General features: G+C 46.0%; 1 protein-coding gene across 13 annotated transcripts in view; it reads left to right on the forward strand.

Annotated features, from left to right (window-relative positions):
* LOC112128528 (regulatory factor X8) overlaps positions 1–23,785 on the forward strand; it is a 103,064-nt gene that overhangs the window by 69,203 nt on the left and 10,076 nt on the right. For all 13 annotated transcript variants that reach the window (XM_054547004.2, XM_063713299.1, XM_063713302.1 and 10 more), the window contains 7 exons: positions 8,988–9,098; positions 9,695–9,772; positions 12,507–12,620; positions 13,803–13,953; positions 16,588–16,646; positions 18,424–18,580; positions 20,782–20,876. In XM_054547004.2, the coding sequence (XP_054402979.1) occupies positions 8,988–9,098; positions 9,695–9,772; positions 12,507–12,620; positions 13,803–13,953; positions 16,588–16,646; positions 18,424–18,580; positions 20,782–20,876 (765 nt within the window). The remainder of the gene's footprint in view (positions 1–8,987; positions 9,099–9,694; positions 9,773–12,506; positions 12,621–13,802; positions 13,954–16,587; positions 16,647–18,423; positions 18,581–20,781; positions 20,877–23,785) is intronic.

Raw genomic sequence — 23,785 nt, forward strand, 5'->3', positions numbered from 1 at the left:
ATTGACAGAGATGTGCACTGTTGGACTAACAAGAGAATAGGATGGCCCCCTGATGTACGTTTTCCTAGCACCCAACACTTCAGTTGTCATAACCCTCACTCAACATCTTTGTGATTAGTGATTATTTGTGTGACATTTTTCCTCCCCAATAGGCTATAACCTCTGTGAAAACAGACCTTGTCTCCCTGGATCACAGCTATATCCACCAAAGCCTGGCACAATGCCTGACATTCAGTAGACACTGATGAATGAATGAGAGATGGATTGATGATGGATGGATGGATGGTTGGTTGGATGGATGGTTGGTTGGATGGATGGATGAATAGATGGATGGATGGAGCTCAGTGTATTCATATTGTGGTCTTGCATTCATTTTCCAAAGAAAACATATTAGGAGTAGCATGCTGACACAACATGGAATTGGGGAGAAATTGCCCTTCCTCCAATTTAGTTGAAGAAAGTCTCACAAGTAATTTTTAGACATCTCTAAAGAGTGATGACCATATTTTGCTGATTAAATTTCTTTTCTATTAGCCCTTTATTTAGTGAAATTTCACTTCTGATATTTTCTTCTGTCTTATTTCATTCTAGTCTTTATTCTAAGTTTGATTTATTATTTGTTGTTTTTGTTGCTATAATGTCCCAGAATCTGTGGCAATGGGCTGTTTATAAATTTTACCTGAAGAAACTGCATAATATTCACACCTACCCAAGATATCATTGAGATATGATGCATTCTCTTGGGCTGTCATAACAAAATACAACCGACTGGGTGGCTTAAGCAACAGAAATTTATTTTCTCACAGTTCTGGAGGCTAGAAGTCCAAGATCAAGGTACCCCAAAATTTGGTTTCTGGTGAGGGCTCTCTTCCTGGCTTGCAGTCAGCCACCTTCTTGCTGTGTCTTCACATGTTCTTGTCTTTGTTCACATGGAGAGAGAGAGAAAGAGAGCAAGTTCTCTGGTGTCTTCTTATAAGGACACCAGTCCTGGATTGGATTAAGGCCCTATTCTTATGACCTCATTTAACCTTAATTATCTCCTTAAAGATCTTATTTACAAATACAGTCACATAGAGGGCTAGGGCTTCAACATAGGAATTTGAGGAGAAGGCAACTCAGTCCATAACACATGACAAATGGAATTCCTAAGACACTCCAAATTCTTTGCCTTTGGCTCCTCTAGCATTGCCCATCACCCTATGTGCATGTGCAGGGCTTATCCATATACCCTTTCAGGTTGAACAGGTGCTGTGTCCTGCAGCCACTGGAAAGTCCACAGCAAAATTTCTATTTTGATAACAACTCTTATTAAAAGATGAAGAGTGCCTTTCTAGTGGGTTTGTGTCCAGACCCTGAATCTGTGTGCCCTGTTTTGAAATAAAACATTATGTGGAAACATTTATCAGATGGGTATCAAGCATTCTGCCCAGTTTTCTATGACTTGGTTTGGAGAGTGGACTGACCCAAACCTTCAGAAGAGAGCCCCTGGGGCTTTCAAGAGGCTGGGGAGGATGTAGAACCATCCTATCTGGAAGGAAAGCCATTTTCCTCTACCTCCCCTCTGACTCCCACCTCCTCCCAGGTCCTCCTTACCTGGATGACCATTGCCTGGCTTCCAGAAGCACAGCAAGAGGCTGCTGGCTTCCTCTTCTCTTTTTTATGTTCAGGTAGAGCTGAAACCATCAGGCATGAGGATGTGTGCTGACTTGGAGTGGACGGACCCACCGAAGTCATGTCTGCCCTTGGCTCAGCCATAACTCTGGGGCTGAGTGACAGGGAAGTGGGAGGAGACACCACCAACTCTGGCATCTTGAGAATGGACATTCCCTGGTGCAAGTGAACTGGGCTCACAGCTTATCGAATGCCCATGATTAAAGAAAAAATACACTGTACTGCATAGATAGGACCGAGTCTGTTCTCCATTATGTATAAACTTTTCCATTATCTTATATGAATCCAAGAGGCATGGTGAAATGAAATTTACATCTCTATTATTAATTACCAGTTTCTTTGTTCTGTAAAGGTGTTCTTCTACATCCATCAACTCAGAGGATGTTATCATTTCTGTATCGATTATTTAAAATGCACCAAAATAAAAAAGTAATAAGAATTCACGTTCATGATGATTTTTCTTTTCCCACAGGAGTGAATTCTACCCATGATGATATCATATTCTTGCTTCTGAAAGGAATAAACCTTTAAAAATAAATGCGTGGTTGTCCCAGTTACAGAAATGGATTTTTTAAAGCCCCAAGCTTGTGATCATTACCATTTGTGGATAGAAACATAGCAGAGGGTTTTTCAATAAAAGTTATACCCCTAAACAAATAACCTTGCTGCAAAAGAAACTTCGTGCTTCTGCTCAGAGACAGGTGTCTTGCTAAAATTACTTCTCTGTTTTCTGTTCCTTCACAGTGGAGATGCCATTGCCTTTGAAAAATCTACTGATTATAACAGCATTATCCAACAAGAAGCAACAGTGAGTGTTAATCAAATAGATTTACTATAATAGACCCAGATCTAGCAATACCAGTGATTGCTTAATTCAATCCAGCTGTTTTTCTGTGTGTAATGTTCTTACTCTAGGTAGCTCCTAACCATTCACCCATCTGACCATAAATGTTCAGTGCCCACCACTTTCCACATGCTGTGCCAAGACAGACATAGTCTCTGTCCTTAAGGAACCTACTGTTTGGCTGCACATTCCCTGCTTAACTGTGTTTCTTCAGCTAAAATTAAAAAGGATATATAGGCTGTTGGCAATAAATGTGTCTGAAGTGTCTCCCTATTACAGTTACAGCTCTGAATTAGGACACCAGAACTATGAATAACTAATGTATGACATCATGAGTTGATTTTATTTTAGTGGGCCAAAACGATATGATAGTACTTGGATACTGTCTTAGTGCGAGCTGCAAATTACCATTGACAGGATGGCTTCAACAACAAACATTTATTTCTCACAGTTCCAGAGGCTGGAAGTCCCAGGTGCCAGCATCGCCAGGTTACTTGAGGGTCCTCTTTCAGGCTGCAGATGACTCCTCATTGTGTCTCACGTGGTGAAAAGAGAGGGAGCAAGCACTAATCTCATTCATGAGAGCTCCACTTTTGTGACCTAATTACCTCCCAGAGGCCCCACCTCCAAATACTGTAATGTTGGGATTAGAGGTTTTTTGTTGTTGTTGTTGTTGTTGTTGTTTTGAGATGGAATCTCGTTCTGTTGCCCAGGCTGGTTCAAGCGATTCTCCTGCCTCAGCCTCCCAAGTAGTTGGGATTACAGGTGCCCGCAACCACGCTGGCTAATTTTCTTATTTTTCGTTGAGACAGGGTTTCACTAAGCTGGCCAGGCTGGTCTCAAACTCCTGACCCCAAGCGATCTGCCCCCCTCGGCCTCCCAAAATGCTGGGATTACAGGAGTGAGCCACCACGCTCAGCCAGGATTAGGGTTTTAACATATTACCTGGCGGGGGGCGGTGGGGATACCAACATTCTGACAATAACAGATACTGTCTTGTTGACAAGTGTCATTGAACAGATAACCATTTATAAACATGTTTAGTGACCAGCCCTCTTCAGGGCTGAATGGGTTGTGAAAGAAAAGCTAAAACCAAACAAAGTCCCTCTACTTAAGTAGGACACAGTTTTGTAGTTGGGAAGCTAAGATAGACGTGGAACAATGGGTACCAGGTCGAGTGGGCAGTGCAGGCCATGGGTGGTTTGGGAACTCCAAATTGGGGGTGGAGGAGAGGGGCTATGGGAGGCAAGAGTGATTAGAGAGGGCTGCACTCAAGAGTGCGGTTCCTACTGTTGTGACAAATTAGCACAAAGTCAGTGACTTAAAACAACACAAATTTGTTGTCATACAGCCCTGGAAGTCATAATTTCAACACCATTCTTACCAGACTAATATCAACGTGTTGGCAGAGCTGTGTTCCTTCTGGACATTCTAGGGAAGAATCCATTCCTTCCCTTTTCCAGCTTCTAGAGGTCACTCCCATTCCTTGGCTCATGGCCTGCGCCCCATCTTCAAAGCCAGCAAAGACAGGCCAGACCCTTCTCATGCTGCAGTCTGTCTGGCTCCCTGCAGCTGGGAAAGGTGGCCCTTTCTAAAGCACCTTTGTGATGACATGAGGCCACTTGGATAAGGCAGGAAACCCTCCCATCTCAAGGTCCTTAACCTTAATCACATCTGCAAGGTCCCTTTGCCATGCAAGGGAACATATTCATAGGTTCCAGGGATTAGGATGTGGACATTTTTGGGGTGGAGGGGCCTGATTCTGCCTGTCATATTATCCTTGAGCTAGTCCTGAAGGGGGTCACTGGCTCCTCACTTAGGAGGGTGTTCATTTTGAGGGTGTAGCCTGCATTGGAGCTGGGAGGTGATGACAAACGTGTGTGGAAGCCAGCGTGGATATGCTGGGGAGCAGTGCACTGGGCGAGGTGGGTGGAGAGGACCAGAGGGCACAGAGCTTGTCAATGCTAGGCAGAGAACTTGGATTTGACCCAGGAGACCATGGGGCACCATCGAGGCATCTTCAGAAGGGGAGTAACAGGATACATTTGCTTTGGGGGGTGATAATTCTGGGAACAGTGTCTTCAAGGATGCAGGAAGAAGCAAAGGCATTCAGGAGAATTGATGGGGTAATCCAGGGGAGGCAGATGGTGCCTGATGGAGCAGGTGATGGTGGGAAGGTGTCACACATCAGACTCCCAGGGGCTGACACCTAGTGCACGCTCACTAAAGAATGAGTAGATGAATGGTAGCATGTAACTCCAATGACATTTCTTGGGTCTATTGAAAATCTCAAACTGCATTTAATATACCTAAAGAATCCACGTAGAATTTCTCATTTTTTTCTTTGTCATTTTTTAGATATAGCTTTTGTTTATACATATTTGTCATTATGCAGTATTTATTTATTTATTTTATTTTTTAGAGACGAGGTCTTGCTCTTTTGCCCAGGCTGGAGAGCAGTGGCATGATCACAGCTCACTGGAGCCTCCAACTTCTGGGCTCAAGGCATCCTCTCACCTCAGCCTCCTGAGTAGCTAGGACTCCAGGCGTATGTCACCATGCCCAGACATGTTTTTTTTTTTGTTTTTTTTTTTAAATTTTTTGTAGAGACAGGCTCTTACTATGTTGCCCATATTGGTCATGAACTCCTGGCCCGAGGCAATCCTCCTGTCTCAGCCTCCAAAAGTTCTGGGATTACAAGCATGAGCCACCACACTCAACACAGTTATTGTTTAAAAGTTGGTGGATTTTTAAAGACTGATATATAATAGATGTATATATTTTCTGGATACACGTGATATTTTGATACATTTCTATACTGTGTAAAGATCAAATCAGTATAATTGGGATACTTATTGCCTTAAACAGGTATCTTTTCTTTATCTGGAGGCAGCCAAATGATTCTCATCTGGGTATTTGAAAATATCAAATAGATTTTTGTGAACAATAGTCACTCTACTAGATTGATCAAAGCCTAGGTCTCATTTCTTCTGACTGTCTGTTTGTACCCATTGATCAACTTCTCTCCATCCCCTTCTTTGCTTTGCCGAATTATTGTTTATGCACTGGAATTCCTCAGCATGCTTCCTGAATGCCTTCTGCTGTAGAGAATCTCCTGCAGGGATCCACACTTTAGTGGTCTGTACTCTACTTTTACTTTAGATTTCTGGTTGTTTATGTTGTAAAGGAAATATTTCAATTTATGATTTTAAAAATATTGTTTGTGAAAGAACAATTCTTTTCACAGTTTTTAATGAAAGGATTATGCCTATAAGTAATGTCTATGGAGGAAGAGACCTCAGGGAATTGACTTCAGGAAATCATGAATTTGCTCTTCATTATGTTGTGTAATAAAACACTTTTACATTTTCCTTGTAATTGTTTATTGAATATCTTAACAGTACATTGTCAGATGTTTTCTTCTGAACAGGTGAAACTGTGTTGTATATGCCATGGTGAAATGTAGAGATTTCTGTAGCATTCAACAAAGAACTGTCGGCCTAAAGCTGCAGTTCTCAGCATGGGCATGCAGAAGGCTCAGTAGGGAAGCTGGTTACACATCTAGAGTTCTTGTCTCATCAGATTCACTAGAGGCCTAGGAACATGGATCTCAAGGGCCCCAAGGGATTCTGATGTGTTTGAGAATGCTGCTTTGGGAATACCAGCAGTAACACCCAGAGAACATTGACATAACCAGGGTGTGAGTGCTCTGGAAAATATGGATGCAGTTGGGGTCTTGCATTATGAGAGGTTAGCCCAGAGTTAAAATTGAGGATTCCTCAGTTCTCTAACAGAACGCCTATGATCAGGCCAATGAGCTTCATGGAATAGCTCCATCCTTCAGTATGATCAACTTGAGCATCATCCATACCCACATACAAGAAAACCCATCTTCTTTTTTTTTTTCTGTTTCAAATTATTATTTATTTAATTATACTTTAAGTTATAGGGTACATGTGCACAACGTGCAGGTTTGTTACACAGGTATACATGTGCCATGTTGGTTTGCTGCACCCATCAACTCGTCATTTACATTAGGTATTTCTCCTAATGCTATCCCTTCCCCAGGCCCCAACCCCTGACAGGCCCCAGTGTGTGATGTTTCCCACCCTGTGTCCAAGCATTCTCATTGTTCAATTCCCACCTATGAGTGAGAACATGCAGTGTTTGGTTTTCTGTCCTTGTGATAGTTTCCTCAGAATGATGGTTTCCAGCTTCATCCATGTCACTACAAAGGACGTTAACTCATCCTTTTTATGGCTGCATAGTATTCCATGGTGTATATGTGCCACATTTTCTTTATCCAGTCTATCACTGATGGACATTTATGTTGGTTCCAAGTCTTTGCTATTGTGAATAGTGCCGCAATAAACATACGTGTGCATGTGTCTTTATGGCAGCATGATTTATAATCCTTTGGGTATATACCCAGTAATGGGATCACTGGGTCAAATGGTATTTCTGGTTCTAGATCCTTGAGGCGGCACCACACTCTCTTTCACAATGGTTGAACTAGTTTATAGTCCACCAACAGTGTAAAAGCATTCCTATTTCTCCACATCCTCTCCAGCACCTGTTGTTTCCTGACTTTTTAATGATCACCATTCTAACTGGTGTGAGATGGTATCTCATTGTGGTTTTGATTTGCATTTCTCTGATGACCAGTGATGATGAGCATTTTTTCATGTGTCTGTTGGCTGCATAAATGTCAAGAAGACCCATCTTCTGATGACTCCGAATAAAGCCAATATTCTAAAGTGTGGTGTGAATGAGGCTTAGACAGCACCCAATAGAGAGACTCCTTTGAGCTGTCCCCTCTGTGTTCCTGCTTTATGTATTTATTTAGACATCTATACCCCTACATCATTCCAACAGTATTAATGGGGGAAGTTTTAACATGGCATCTTCATAATATTGTGTGCATAGTATGCATTTTCTCCAGGGAGAGGGTCAGTTGCTTTCATCAGATTCTTAAAGAGGTTCAGAATCACAACAGAGTTATGAAATACAGACTTTAGGGCACTGAGAGGACAGTTAAGCATGCTCTCTAAACTTCCGTGATCCTCAGTGCAGTACTGGTTGACACTGGGGCATCGGAGAGGAGGAAAACACAGTGGTGCCTGTTTTGAGTGTGTGCAGCACTGTGTGGGATGGTGGCTGAGCTCACTCCTCCTGTAAAGGGTGGGCACAGGTGGTTAGAGAAGCTGCCATGCCCTCACATGTCTTATAGACAGGAACCTACCAAAACCCACAGAAGCAATTCTATAAGTGAGTAGCTTAGTGAGGCTTAGGGTGCGTAAGGACTGGGCAGGCTAAGGATGGAATGCTGACCTTGGAACTATAGGGTCAGAGAGCGGGTCATGAGGTTTGAGAGAATGAAAAGTCACAGTCTGGCGTAGCAGGGTTGGCCGCTCAATTTTCAACTTGGAGGAATTCTTTCATCCTACTTTATTGTAAGTGAAATTATTTAAAAGCAGTCTATGACAACGCTGAAGAAATCATTTCAAATAAAATTGATACCCTTTATTCAGACCAGGAGGAGACCTCATGCCTCCCCATGCCCAGAGGGGACAGCAGCATGAGTGACACAGGGAGGCAGGGAGGAATGTTGCACTTGCTTTCCGCCATGCCACCTTTCTTCCTCCTTCCCATCCTGTAATTGGTTCTTTTTTTTCTTTTTTTTTTTTGAGATGGAGTTTTGCTCTTTCTCGCCCAGGCTAGAGTGCAGTGGTGTAATCTTGGCTCACTGCAACCTCCATTTCCTGGGCTCAAGCAATTCATCCACTTCAGCCTCCCGAATAGCTGGGATTACAAGTGTCCGCCACCACACCCAGCTAATTTTTGTATTTTTAGTAGAGACGGGGTTTCACCATGTTGGCTAGGCTGGTCTTGAACTACTGACTTCAAGTGATCCACTCACCTCAGCCTCCCAAAGTGCTGGGATTATAGGCATGAGCCACCACGCCTGGGCCTGTAATTGGCTCTTCTAAAGGAAAGTCCATGCTCCTCATTTTCCTTGTTTGCAATGGCCCTGAGATTTCTCATACAATGAACCATTGTTATGATATAGGCAGGATGACCCAAACAAGGTATGATTTCATTTCAAGGAGGAACAATTACATGGACAAGGGTTGTAGAAGTGTATTGTGATATTAAATAATTCATAGATAATAGTCTTATTGTACATTGCTATAGAGGATTTGTAAATGGATGATCCCAAGAGAGATACATTTGGTAATACATTAAATCCTATCCCTTCCCTGATGTCCATCGTTCATAGAATTATAGACAAAAACTAGCAGCATTTGGAGTAAAATATGAGAGGAAAGTTGCTGGAATCAGTAATGTGTGCAGAGGTGTGGCTAAAAGGTTATACACAATACTAACTTAGAGTAGCGTGATCATAAGATGATTTGTATGCCAAAAAAGTATTGTATTTTAAGACATAATCCATTGCACAAATGATTTTTAGTGTGAAGATCATTCACCAATGAAGACAGACCCAGTTGGATCCCCTTTGTCTGAATTCGGGAGATGTCCATTTTTGGAGCAAGAACTGGCAAAGAAATACTCCTGTAATATGGTAGGTTTACACTCATGGGGAGATTAGCCTTTCAGGCTGTGTGATGCTTAGGGCAGTAAATAGCTTCCTTTTGTGCTTGTGGTCATGGTTGTGTCACATGGAATAATGTTTGCCTTTGCCAGACCCATGAGGACCAGCAGCCTTAGCAGCCTTCCCTGGTTTGATGGTGCTCAGGAAGTTCAGGGTTCCTTATCTCATCCTATGGCAAGGCTCCTGCTGGGACTGCCTCTTCCCCAAGACAAACAAAGGAACAGATATATGGATTTTCTAGAAATTAGGGCTGGGGATTATGGAGGGGAAAATTGAAGTTTAGAAAAAAAGGTGTCAAAGTTTGGTGGCCTTTGTAGTAGTAGAATAAATCTGCAAATATGAGTTATGACATTGAAATTAAAGCTACATGGACTATCAGCCTATAAGGTCTGCATTAGTTTATAGAAACAAACAAACAAAATGCTGTGGCCCAAGTGAAGGGCCCAGCTATTGTCATTTGAGAATTGCAACAAGACCAGCCTCTGAGAGCTTCAGAAAAGTCTGTGAAGATCAGTTCATTTTTGAAAAGGCCCACAAGCTGAAATAATTTTCCATATTCTTCCTAGATGGCCTTCCTTGCTGACGAATACTGCAACTTTTGTCGAGACATTTTACGAAATGTGAGGAACCAAGAACTTGAGAGGGTAGGGTTTTATCTATAAAATACAAGCATTTATGACTCCTTATTAATCATTTTTATTTGATGAGACTCCATCAACCGATGTCCAGTGGTAACCCACTGCACTGAAGTGCTTACATGCTATGTGCCTATCTTGTAGTCATTGAGTTCTGGAAGGTGAGATTGATTTTCAGTGTAATCAGTTGGAAATTCTCCAAGGTGCTAATACAGATAACTTTAGGCTCTAAATACAAATTCAGCTATTTTTTAGATCCTAATTCTGCTCATTTTGAATAAAGTATTGGTAATAAAATTCACCCTGGAATTTTCAGTGGTGCCGAAGAGCCATTTTATTGATATGCCCTAACTGAAGATGGAGCAGGACTTCACAGCTGAGTGATCTGGCATGGGTATTGTCACAATTGGATTTAATCCTAGAATTGGCTGTGGAAAACATGAATAAATCTTTCAGCTATTCTGAGTTTCATCTTCTGCAGTGTGAGATGAAAATCCAAGGAAACAAGTGCACATTCAAATGAGAATTTTTTCCTGATGCTTCAGTATATTCTAAGCACTTCAACTTTGGGTGATAACGTTCATTCAGCACGAGCGCATTTACTACCTACTTGGTGTAAAGCATTGTAGTGAGGGAGAGACCAAGATGTCTTCAGGATGGCCCCTGTCCTGTTGATGCAATGTTACAAATACCCATCCACACTGGATATCTGACATATTCCTTTCCTTCTTCACTTACTCATCAAATACGTATTTAATTCCTACCCTGTGACCGACACTGTTACCAGGACTAGGAAAGTATTCTCCATAAGGCTTGAGAAGTTAGTATTTGGTAATGAAAGGAGCAATATTATCCAATAAATATGATGCAATGTGGAAAGTTCTAGAATAGCTGCATGATTAGACTATTCTGGGTGCCCAGAGAAGGGTAACAGAGAAGGCCAGGGAGTGCTTCCAAAGCAGGCCACGTTGCTGCTGACTCTAGTAGGAAAGGCAGAGGTGCAATAGACAGAAAATGGGGTAGGAGAGGGATTCCAGGTAGAACCCATGGTGCAGGTAAAGGCAGCATGATGTTCACGGGCATGATGTGACAAAAAGGTCACTATGACTATATTTTATTATTTCTTTTTTTCTTTTCTTTTTTCTTTCTTTCTTTTTTTTTTTTTTTTTTTTTGAGACGTAGTCTTGCTCTGTCACCCAGGCTGGAGTTCAGTGGTGCGATCTCGGCTCACTGAACCTCCACCTCCTGAGTTCAAGCAATTCTCCTGCCTCAGCCTCCCGAGTAGCTGGGACCACAGGCGCCCACCACTATGCCCGGCTAATTTTTTGTATTTTTAGTAGAGACGGGGTTTTTACCATGCTGGCCAGGCTGGTCTCAAACCCCTGACCTCAGGTGATCTGCCCACCTCAGCCTCCCAAAGTGCTGGGATTACAGCTGTGAGCCACCGTGCCCAGCCTAGATTTTATTATTTCTAAAGAAGAGAAGCCAGAGGGGAGGTGGGAAAGTAGGCTGATGCTAGAAGGGGCCTCGGATGCCCCAGGAAGAACTCTTGACTTGTTGAGAAGACAGTGGGGGAGCAGTGACAATAGGGCTTGGCCGTCGTGGAACAGAGAGGCAGCAAGGAGGTTTTGTCACAGTTGAGGTGAGAAGCAACAAGGGTCGGTTCTGGGGCAGTGACAGTGATATCACAGATTAAACAGGGGCAGGTTAGAGAAATATTTCAGAGGCAATCGCAACAGGGTTTGGTGACTTGGACGCGGGTGGTGAGGGGTGGGCAGAGACAAGTCTGTGGTAGTGGCTCCACCCAGACCCCCCTTCCCCAAAGCTCCTTGCTCCAAGGTTCCCAGCCTGAGAGAAAAGGGATTGCTACACCCTGTGTTGTATTTTTCAGAGTGTCTTTGGAGAAGTCCTCTCTAGAATTAATGCCTTGATAACAGGATTTTAAATCAGTGCCTGTGGCCATGTAATTCAGGAGTTGACCCTAACTTCCATGACAACCGATGCATGGGGCCAGCACCTTGTCTGGAATCACTGGCAGGTCCTAGCACCAGGACCAAGGGAGACACGATAAGGTTGTGATGCCTCACAGTGTCTGAGCCTGTGGAAATCCCAAACAGGCAAGAGTCTTTACTGGCGGCGAAGCAGATCGGTCACGTGGTTCAAGAATGGAAACTGATAAGTCAACATGGGAAAAAACAGAAAAGAGGAGCCGCCACGAAGTAGTCCACATAGGCTTTAGAGAAGGCTCCTGTGTAGAACCACACCAGTCTCCTTTTCCTTCCACAGTCGTTAGGCGACTTCTAACTTGATGGCAAGGAAGGGGTCTCTTAGATTAAGTACTATCACACCTTTCTCTGAGCTGAAAAATGATTGAGGCAGTCAGTCAGTCAGTCAGCCAATGAACATTTATTCTCTCTGGGCTGTGCCCTGTGGCCCAGTCCTCATCCTAGTATAATCAACTGGAGCCTCCTTGTGGTCAGAAAGAGCTTCCCTTCTAGAAACTGCCTCAAAAAAATATTAATAATGTTCTACATTATCCCATCCAACTGGCAGGTGCTCTCAGATGGGTTGTTGGAAAGAATTCTATCAAAATACAGCTTGGAAAAGCTGAGAGGCAAAGCTTTACACGCACTGGAACAAAATTCATCCCATTGTCATCTGGGGCTAAGGAAGTATCTGTGGCAGGGGGTTAGCCTTGGGAGGTGGAAAACGAGTTTTGGCAATATGCTGTTACTTACCCCAGGTGGAGGACTTGCTTACTTCCTTCTGGAAGTCTCTGCAGCAAGACACAATCATGCTGATGTCATTGCCTGATGTGTGCCAGCTCTTTAAATGCTACGATGTCCAGCTGTACAAGGTAGGAGGATGCGTGAGTCTCTAGAGTATATCCTTTGCAGAAATTGGCAGCAAATGCTGGGTTTGGACCCACAGCTCCACCTCTCTGCAGTCTCCATGGTCCTCTGAGGAGTGAATAGTGGGGTGTATGGACCAGGAGCCATCTGATCTCTGCCTAACACTCAGTTTCCCTTTGTGAATTACCTCATGGACACCAAAAGCCAAAGCACATAGTAACCTCTGGTTCCATATCAGTGAAGTCCGAATTGAGTCAAAGTTCTTTCTCTGGGAATTTCTGTAAAAGAAGACATTCTAAAATGAATAATTGGAATTGTAATATGCTTAACTGCCAGGGCTTTTGTTTTGTTTTGCTTTGCTTTGCTTTGCTTTGCTTTGCTTTGGTTGAAGCGCTATCTCTGAAGTGATTGTATTTGGAGGGTTGTATTTGGAGGGTCAGGTTTACATCTTCTCTGGGTTAAAAAGATGTTCTCCTTCAGCGAGTCACAAGCCTAACCTTTTATTTTATTATTTATAAGGAAACCATCTAGTACTTCCAAGTTTTTAACACAAAGTTTGAAAACTAGAAGCTGGGTTCAGCCCTTAAATACATTTGGATTGACCCACCTAGTATTGGCCAGCATTGTGTGATTTTTTAAAAAAATATTTGAATCAGTTATCAATCTTCTAAAAATATTTGAGGCCAGGAGCGATGGCTCATGCCTGTAATCCCAGCACTTTGGGAGGCTGAGGCGGGTGGATCACGAGGTCAGGAGTTCGAGGCCAGCCTGGCCAAGATGGTGAAACCCCATCTCTACTAAAATTACAAAAAAATTAACCAGGTGTGGTGGCATGCACCTGTAATCCCAGCTACTCGGGAGGCTGAGGTAGGGGAATCGCTTGAACCCGGGAGGCGGAGGTTGCAGTGAGCCAAGATCATGCCACTGCACTCCAGCCTGGGTGACAGAACAAGACTCCGTCTCAAATAAATAAATAAAAATATTGGAAAAAAATTCCAACTGTGGCTGCACCAGCCTAACATCCTGCATGGGAAGCAGTGGCCAGGCTACATGGTGCTGCCCCCTCAACCTGGGTGGGGACCCGCTCTCAGACTTCTTGAGACCCTCCCTGTCCCTGTGGCATGTGTGAGCTTCAGTCACACCTGCACCATCAGCAGAATCATAGTGTCTTGATACTTTTGTTGTAGGGAATTGAGGATGTTCTCCTTCATGACTTCTTGAAAGATGTTTCTATTCAGTACCTGAAATCTGTGCGGTTATTTAGTAAGAAATTTAAGCTGTGGCTTCTTAGTGCTTTGGAAGGTGTCCCAGCCCTCTTGCAGATCTCCAAACTCAAAGGTAGGTTTCAATGACAAAAATAAATTCTGGGCTGGTGCAGTGGCTCATGCCTGTAATCCCAGCACTTCGGAAGGCTAAGGCAAGAGGATCGCTTGAGCCCAGGAGTTTGAGACCAGCCTGGGCAACATAGTGAGATCCTGTCTCTACAAAAAAGTTTTAAAAATTAGCTGAGTGTGGTGGCACACACCTGTGGACCTAGCTACTCAGAAGGCTGAGGAGGGAGGATCACTTGAGCCCAGGAGGTCAAGGCTACAGTGAGCCATGATCATGTCACTGCACTCCAGCCTGGGTGATGGAGCAAGACCCTGTTTTTAAAGTAAAGAAATACATAAATAAATAAATTCTGTAAGTGTAGATGAAGCACCTGACTTTCACCCTGGGTGGTAGCTTTCAGCGGCTGCCGCATGCACTCAGCTACAGTCCGGAAGGCCCAGCCTGCTCAGGGTTTCTGGCTTTTAGTGCTGGTGATGGATTTTTGTGCTGATCCAGCCACACCCTTTTAAGCTATTTCTCTTTGGAATAATAACATGGACTTTTGGCAGGTCAAGGTGTTCTAGGTGTGGATATTCACCAGGGCATTCTCACACCTGAATTGCACCATCTCTCTGCTGAGTTTCTAGAATGCTTTCCCCTTCTGTCTGGCTGCCAGGCTGCAGTCCCACCAGGCTATTTATCTGTTCAAGGCCTGCAGTGGTTTCCGAGCGTGAGATTGAACTGCTCTGTCAGCTGGTCCAGTTCCCTATAAATCTGTCCTCTTTGTGTCCCTGAATCTCCATGTTCCTTCAAAGGCCAGCCCGCACCTGCCATGCCCTGTCAGATCATCCTGGAAATACCCATTTTCTCCCTCTTGCCTTTGTGCAGTTTTGCTATCATTGCCTGCAGCTCTCAAACTCCCTATGGGGTCCCACCCTTCTTGCCAGCTCAGGGCCATTTTGTCACCAAGCAGGCACCAGTTATTGCCTCACATTTCTGTAAGTCTTGCTTCCTTTGCAGTTATTTCCTAGGTAGTGCAGATAGGGGACTTCTCAAAGTGCCTACAGCATAGGACCATGTCTAATCGCCACTCCCCATGACCCCTTCCCCCAGCTGTGTTCACTACTAATGCTGGGTGCCCTGATCCAGTTTGTCCCACTTGGAAATTTTAGGGATGTTGCAGAAGGTGAGACTGGGACTTGCTACAAAGGGGGTCCAAGGAGTGGGGAGCAGAGCCTCGCTCCAGTTTTCCTGTGCTCCTTTAACATCTGCCCGAATTCAAGCCTCTGTCTCTTCACTCTGTAGGCTACTTCAGCAGTTTCCTAGTTGGTCATCCTGCTTCTACCCCCCCTTCCCAGCCACACTCCCCTCCACCCCCAGTGATCATTCTAAAACAGCAATTAATCAATTACCAACCTTCCCAGGCCCCCACTGCCCAGATGGCCCACTCTCCTCCACTGCTCTGCAGTCATTCACAGTTTGGCCTCTGGCCCCTTCACAGTTTGGCCTCTGGCCCCATCCCTGTCTCCATCTCCCAAGGGACTCCCATGACCCAACAGTGCTCTTCAGCAACACTAGACAGGCTGTCCCCAGAAAAGGCCCTTATTCCTGCCATTTTCTCTGCTTGGACTGCCTTCTGCCCCATTACTCCTGGCTAACTCCTACCTACGCATCAAAGCCCAGATGAAATGTCACCTTCTCAGTGAAGCTTTCCTCAATACCTTCTTCCAGACAGCCTCCCTTTCTTCCTTGTGCTCTCACATCACATAGGAGCACTTAGCCTGCTTTTGGGATGTGTTTGCATATCTGGTGACCCACCCTCTGGAGCATGAGCCCTTTGTAGGGAAGGGCTGTCCTCTTCCGTCCATCAGCTCAGCAGCCTTCCAGCAAATAGTTATTGAGCAAACACTGCACGAGTGTTCTCCCAAATATTTGTCAAATGAATGAATGCATTCAAGAAGAGAACACCTGTTTCTATGTGTTCCCTTTTCATCCTTTCCTTTCCTTTGATTATTTTCCAAGGAAAGCACTGTAGGATGAGAAAGTTGGGGGTGCTCCTTCGCATACCGGTCTTAGTCCAATCTGGCTGCTGTAGTAAAATGCCACCAACTAGGTGGCAGTATATAAACAACTGAAATGTATTGCTTATAGTTCTGGAGGCTGGGAAGTCCAAGATCAAGGCACCAGCAGATGGGTGTCTGGGGAAGGTCTGCTTACTGGTTCACAGATGGCTGTCTTTTTGCTTTGTCTTCACATGGTGAAAGAGGCAAGGGGTCACTCTGGGGCCTCTAATGCTCTTCATGGGAACTCCACACTCAGGGCCTCATCACCTCCCCAAGGCTCCATTTCCTAACACCATCACAACGGGGGTGAGGTTCAACATATGAAACTGGGGGTGTGGGAGATAAACATTCACATCATAGTAGCACGCATGTCAGATGCTGGGGTTACTTAACTTTTCTGGCACATGAGGACATTTCAGCCAAGTGTCCCCTGCCAGGATCTCCTAGCCACTCAGAGAGGACCCGCAGACACAGGGTGGGGAAGTTGCAGTTTAGCCAGCTGTGCCTTCCTACCCCAAACATGCACCTTCTCTTCCCCACTGCCCACATGAGAACTTGAAGTTATTGTATTAATGGCCACATGTGTTGTTCTTAACAGAAGTTACTCTATTTGTCAAAAGACTAAGAAGAAAGACGTACCTTTCCAACATGGCTAAGGTAGGTTTCAGCCAAGCAGATAGGAGGGAACAGAGCAGTTTCCTGAAAAGAGGTGAAAGCTCTAAGTCCCTGTTAAGAGTGAGTGGTTGCTCTGTCCATCTGGAGGGCAGAGGGCAGGCAGGGTGGCCTTGCCTGGCCACCAGCAGAGGAGTCGAGGTGGGCCCCCGTGACTCAAAGCTAGAAGCCTGCCCCCTTTCCACCCATCCTCAGGAAGGCTCCAATCTCCTGGCTCTCTCAGAGCAGGAGGGAAAGCAGGTCAACACTTAAAAGATGCCAATGGCCAGGCGTGGGGGGCTTATACCTGTAATCGCGGCACTTTGGGAGTCCGAGGCAGGCAGATTACTTGACGTCAGGAGTTCGAGACCGGCCTGGCCAACATGGCAAAACCCTGTCTCTATTAAAAAAAAAAAAATACAAAAACTAGCTGGGCATGGTGGTGTGTGCCTGGAGTCCTAGCTACTCAGGAGGCTGAGGCAGGAGAATCTCTTGAACCTGGGAAATGGAGGTTGCAGTGAGCTAAGATTGTGCCACTGTACTCCAGCCTGAACAACAAAACGAGACTCCATCTCAAAAAAATAAAAAAATAAAATTAAAAGATGCCAGAAGGAGGCCCCACACAGAGGTGCCAGTGTCAGAGGTAACAGGGCCTATGACAGACAGACAGACACACCCTTCACCCATGTGTGTGGCCCGTGGACTCAGTGTGGCCAGGCCGCCAGTTACTTCAGCTCTGACCTTTTGAATCCTGGGGTGATTTAGAGAAAGGTTGAGAAGGGCTGAAGAAAAGATTCTGTGATGCTGGCACCCAGCTCATGGGCTACCAGGAGTCCTCTCTCACGTCCTGCGAGCGCCCTATCGGGATAGGGCCTGGGGACCATCACCCTGCTCCAAATCAGTCTCCAGTGGGAGGATCCCAGCTGTGGCTTCCATGACCCCAAGCTGGGCCCCATCCTCCCAGTGCAGAGCCCTCCCCAGACTCTGAGCTCAGAGGGGTTGTGTCCCACTGCCAGTCACAGACAGTCCTGTCCTCCAGGGCTCTCACAGTCCTGACTCAGTCGGTCTGGAAATGACCCGGCAGTGTGCTCTTCCTCTCAACATAACCAGAGCAGTAAGCGTGGGTTCTGAAGCCTGTCCCTGCTCTAAGCCTTATCTTAGAGCAGGAAAGGCATTCCCTCAGGAAAGTTACTTCACGCCCCAAGAGCCCTCAGTGTCCTCCTCTGTAAAAAGGAGGGGTAACTCGTGCCTTCTCACAGGATTGCTGTGAGGATCACCAGGTGCATCCCAGGCAGTCGGACAGTGTTGGGGACTAGATTGTCCCCATTTGACAGCTGAGGATATCACCTCCCAGAGGCCAAATTCCTCATGGCCAAGGCTCCCACGAAGAAGGGACAGCCAGCTTCCGAATCCCACAGCCGCTCCCTCAGGATCAGTGCAGGCTCTACCTACACCTTCCTTGCAGAGGCTCAATCCCTGGGTTCCCTTACTAGAGTCATTCGGGCGTGGGGTGAGTGTGGTGCAGAGAAGCAGCAGCAGCAGTGCCAGACAGCCCTGAACGTGTCTTCCTAGAGATTTGTTCTTTCTTCTTCCAGAAGGGCCGTTCTAGAATGCGTGCAATTTTAACCTTTTCATTCTTGTTTAAGATTCATTTTTAATGGGTAATACCCGCATCAATGTTTCTTTCTCCCCCACAACAAAAATCTTGGCAATTTGGGGGAGAGTTAGGTAAAAATAAAATGACAAGATTGAATTAAGTATTATGCCTCCCCATTATCTTTAGACTATGCGAATGGTATTGAAAAGTAAGAGGCGTGTCAGTGTTTTGAAGTCAGATCTGCAGGCCATCATCAATCAAGGCACTTTGGCTACTTCTAAGAAAGCCCTGGCAAGTGACCGGAGTGGTGCAGATGAACTGGAGAACAACCCAGAGATGAAATGTAATCTTCCTTCTGCAGCTTGCTTTATTGGCATGTTGGGCATAGATCTGGGGCTAGCATGGCCATCATTAACTCATGAATTTCTTAATAGGGGTAGAACTTTATAACTCCGATGTTCTAAGTTTCCTGCTCACACTTCTCTTCCTGTAGTGGGGTGATGAACACCCCAGGGAATGCCCTGTCCCTGTGCTCCCAGGACCTACCCCAGGGCCAGACAGGGCAGCAGTGCTGATACCTGTTAGTTGAGTTAATTAACGATCAGATGAGTGTGCTTGCTGCTTGACAGTATTTATCTCCAGAATATCTCCTGTGGGGGAAAAGTTTAGTTTCTGCATCTGTGTTGTACACACACAGACTCCTGTGTCTCTTCAATCATGCTAAATTGCCTTGAGCTAGATGTCTGCATTGACACATTCTCCCATCACTCTTGTTACCTGCAATGTGAAGTTTAACAATGGTGCTTTTACCATATTTCATTACCTTCCAAACAAGTGACAGGAAGCAGGTGGATATTCTTGCCATTTGCTATTGATCATTGTCATTGTTTTTCAAGAAAAAAATCCCCCTTCCATAAAGAGCTTGCATTGCTGGCTGGTGTGTGTTGTTGCGTCCTTGGGGAGCGAACGTAATGGCAGAAGGAGCTCTCCAGACTCAGAGAGGACCTGGGAGGCAGGGAGCTGCAGGATGGTTACCAATTATGAATTATGGGCATCTCTAGGCCCTCCTATGATGGCTACAGGGAGGGTGCCAGGCTCTCCTGTGTGTGCCCTTTCCAAACACTCGCTGCTGCGATGCCCCAGGTAAGTCCAATGGCCTCTCCCTCTATGGGCATAACTCCTTGCTAGTACTCTCAGCTGTGTCCACAGCTGCCCGCTCAGTTCCCATGAACCCCTTCAGGCTGTCAGCTGTGTCTTAGTAACCCTGGGCCACCCAGAATTGCACTGGCCCACAGGAGCACTTCAGTGTTTTGTGACTTGATGGGTACAGAATTCAGGAGTACACAAAAGCACCACCTGTAAATTAGCCCATCCTCTTTCTTTCACCTTGCAGTAGGGCTGGCCTTGGTAGGGTTGTGCCAGTTATTAAAATACTAAAATATATCCCTAGTTGTTGGTAAATGACCTCTGCTCCCCTCCACTGTCCTGTTCCTTGATAGTGTCCCCTGGCTGACCCCAATTCCAGATCCTCCCACAGGGCACTTTTTTTTTTTCTCACCAGTCCGGCAACTAAAAGGTTAACACTTAATCCAGCAGGCTTCAGAGCTATTAGTAGGATTACTAATTCTGATTAGTAATTCTGCAGTTCTGATTAGTGGGAACCCAATAGGTCCCCTTCCCAACGTGCTGGCTAACCAAAACCCCCTCTTACCCCCAGCTGGATCACAGGGAGTCCCAGGAAGGCATGAGACCCCCCCACGCCCAGGTGCGTTTGAGACTGCCCACTGGTCTGGCCAGGGCTCCTGTGCTCCTACTGGCATCTTTGTGAGTCCCAACAGGAAGATGCAGAGTTCTGCAGGGAGATAGCAGACTGTCAGCCACTGCTGATACCTGCAGACAAATGCTTCCACTTCCGAGTCCAAGCGTACCTCCACCAAGCGTCAGGGGGGCCACTGCAAACGACTCAGTTTTCCAAACTCTGCTTGGTATGCAGAAGCACTCAAAAAGCTGGGAAGGCCAAAGGCTGTTCTTTCCCTCTCAGTGCTACCTGTGCAGGTGGAGGATCCAGAACCTGACTTCACACCAGGCTCCACCTAACTGAGTGCATAACCACAGGCAAGGCGCTCACCCTCTCTCAGCAGCTTTGATGTATGTCTGCCATCACTTCAATGACACTAATAAACCAGCCCTTTTATGAAGATGGCAAGGATAGGTGAGGTCATGTCTGTATCGTGCAATGAGCTCATCTGAAGACAAGGTCTGGATAATTGCAAGGTGTAGTTATGGTTTCAAAATATTTCTGTTTCAACAAGTGGCAGAGGTGGCTCACAACAGGTATGTCCATGTAATTCTGAATAGATGACCGCAGAGGTGACAAAGCCAGCCTCAGGACATCCTCTGTGTTCACAATGAGCGTGAGGCCCTGGGGAGTCCCTTCGAGCTATTGTTCAGTGATGTTCCCAGGTTACCCAGTACACAAATACCTAAGAGAAATTCTGCTCTGCTGCATGCAATCTTTAGTTTGTTTATTTTGTATCTTTGCAGGTTTAAGAAACCTAATTTCTTTGCTGGGAACATCAACAGATCTCAGGGTATTCCTCAGCTGTCTGTCTTCACATCTGCAAGCATTTGTGTTCCAGGTAGGAAGCTGTGACTTAAAAAAAAAAAACAAACAAAGTGTGTTGACCATTCTAGATAAATGAGTGCCCATTGCCTAAGGGATGGGAAAGAGGCTTCTTAGGCTCTGGTCGGAAATGTGTCAAAGCTGGCCTGGGTGTGAGGGCAGGGGATGTCCTCGAACTCTGTAGCAGGTGGAGAATGGGGGTCTGGGGGAGCACATCACACAAGTGTGTGTGTGTGTGTGAGTGTGTGCATATGTTTGGGTGTGTGGGAGTGTGTGTGGAGGGGTGAGCCTGTGGTGAGCATGTGTGTCAGGGTGTGTGTGAGCATGTGTGTATGTGGGTGTGGTGAGCATGGTGTACAGGTGAGTGGGTGTGCATGAGCGTGTGCAGTATGTGTGTGGGTGTTTGAGCATGCATGGATGAGTGTGTGTACAGGTGAGCATGTGTGTGCAGTGTGTGTGAGCATGTGTGTAAGTTGGTGTGGGTGACTGTGTGTGCAGGTGTGTATTGCAGCAAAGGGAGTGTGGAAAAGGAGGAGGGGTTTTGTCTGTTTCAGGGAGAGAACAGCCCATGTTTTGCAGACATGTTCCAGTAAAATGTCTGGCTTGATTTCAAAAGCCCAAAGATGGTTTCGTTGTGGATATGGTTAGGTTTGATCCTTCCGACCAACGTGGCTCTTGGGAGTTGCTTCAGTGGGATCCTGGGCTTGATTTTCATCATCCTCCATGGGGGCAGTGGAGAGCTGAGAATGCCTTGAGAGAGGTCACAGTCCTTCACTCCATGGGCCCAGGGCAGGTGGGGAGAGCTAGGGGCTGTGGGTGAAAACCTACAGGGAGGCCGGGCACGGTGGCTCACATCTGTAATCCCAGCAATTTGGGAGGCCAAGGCGGGAAGATCACGTGAGGTCAGGAGTTCAAGACCAGCCTGGCCAACACAGTGAAACCCTCTTTCTCCTAAAAATACAAAAATTAGCTGGGCATGGTGGCACACACCTGTAATCCCAGCTGCTCAGGAGGCTGAGGCAGGAGAATCACTTGAACCCAGGAGGTGGAGTTTGCAGTGAGCTGAGAGCCACTGCACTCCAGCCTGGGCAACAAAAGACTCCGTCTGGCCGGGCATGGTGGCTCACACCTGTAATCCCAGCACTTTGGGTGGCCGCGGCAGGCAGATCACAAGGTCAGGAGATGGAGACCATTCTGGCTAACACGGTGAAACCCCATCTCTGCTAAAAAAATACAAAAAAATTAGCTGGGCGTGGTGTCATGCACCTGTAATCCCAGCTACTCGGGAGGCTGAGGCACCAGAATCACTTGAACCTGGGAACTGGAGGTTGCAGTGAGCTGAGATCACACCACTGCACTCCAGCCTGGGTGGCAGAGCAAGACTCTGTCTCAAAAAGCAAACAAACAAACAAACAAACAAAAACACCTAGGGGGAAATGAGGCAGCCCGGGCCCCACCTCTTGAGACTTTGTGCTTGCCAAGGCTGAAGTGGTTTGGAAAGGCTTCGAAGAGAAGGTGGGACTTAAAACTGGGATATGAAGCATGTGTAGGATTAAAATAAGCTGAGAGAGGGGGATCGGGCATTCAAGAGCAGGAGTGAGTTTACCTAGGAAGGAAGGAGCAGTCCACACTGGGGGAGAGAACAAAGACTCCGAGGGCCTGGGGCTGGGAGCGTGGCTCTGAGCTTTCTCTTTAAGCTTCTGGCCATGTTGCGGCCACTCCCTTGTGCCACCTGCCTGGCCTTGTCTGTATCCCTGAACTCTCAGTTGAGAAGAAAGAGGAGAAATAATCACTGAGACCAAGAAGACTGCAGGGGACTTTGGGATTTTCGACCTCCTAGGTATGAACCAGAAAAATCCTCAGGAAGGAGCTGGAAAGCCAGTTCCAACCCTTGGCAGGTGCCTGGTCTCATATGCTTCTTGAAAATCATTATCCCAGATTCTGTATGGTTTTTATTCCTCCTGTTGATCTTAGGCAAAGCTTATTTTTAACAGCAGTGACCATGTCCAGAGCTGGATGGCTACTGAGACATTTATTCATTCGCTAGCCAAAGGCTTATATTATACATCCTCACAGACAGGAGCTGTCTATTGTCTGTTCCTTAAGTGGAAACTAGAACTCAGCCTCCAGCTTTAATCAGATGAACCCACTGAGATCATCACTGCCAACCCTGCCATCCTACATTGCAAACCAGAGGGCTATGTGTTTCCCAAGTCTCCATCATTGTGCCTTCAGCCTTCACAAAGGAGGCACATTAGAAAAATGGTGTTTTTGTAACTGTGTGCCTTTGAAGGTCTTGTTTTTGTAAAATAGCTTGGCTGATCTTTACAAAACCAGATTATTGTCAATCAAATGCTCAGACTATTAAGATGCACACACTTGGGCTTGTCAGAGATGCCCCATGGCTTCAGTTAGCATCTGGCAGTCAGTGAGCAGAGGGCAGTTTGGGCCCTGGAGGAGCTTCTATGTTGGGGGACATGAAGTGCCACACTGTGGACATGACGGGAAGAACGCTCAATGGTGTTTATGCTGACTTTCAAACATTTGTGCAAAGAGAGCCCTGGTCACTCAGAGCTGCATCCCCCGATGCTTTTAGGAAGTATCCCTGTGGGTTGTTTTTTTTTTTTTTAATTGAGATGGAGTCTTGCTGTGTCACCCAGGCTGGAGAGCAGTGGTGCAATCTCAGCTCACTGCAACCTCCGCCTCCCAGGTTCAAGCGATTCTCCTGCCTCAGCCTCCGGAGTAGCTGGGATTACAGGTGTGTGCCACCCTGCCTGGCTAATTTTTGTATTTTTAGTAGAGATGGGGTTCTGCCATATTGGCCAGGCTGGTCTTGAACTCCTGACCTCAAATGATCCACCTGCCTCTGCCTCTCAAAGTGCTGGGATTATAGGCGTGAGCCACCGTGCCCAGCAGGATCCCTGT

This window comes from Pongo abelii, chromosome 12 (genome assembly GCF_028885655.2).
Source record: "Pongo abelii isolate AG06213 chromosome 12, NHGRI_mPonAbe1-v2.0_pri, whole genome shotgun sequence".
Classification (NCBI taxonomy): Eukaryota; Metazoa; Chordata; class Mammalia; order Primates; family Hominidae; genus Pongo; species Pongo abelii.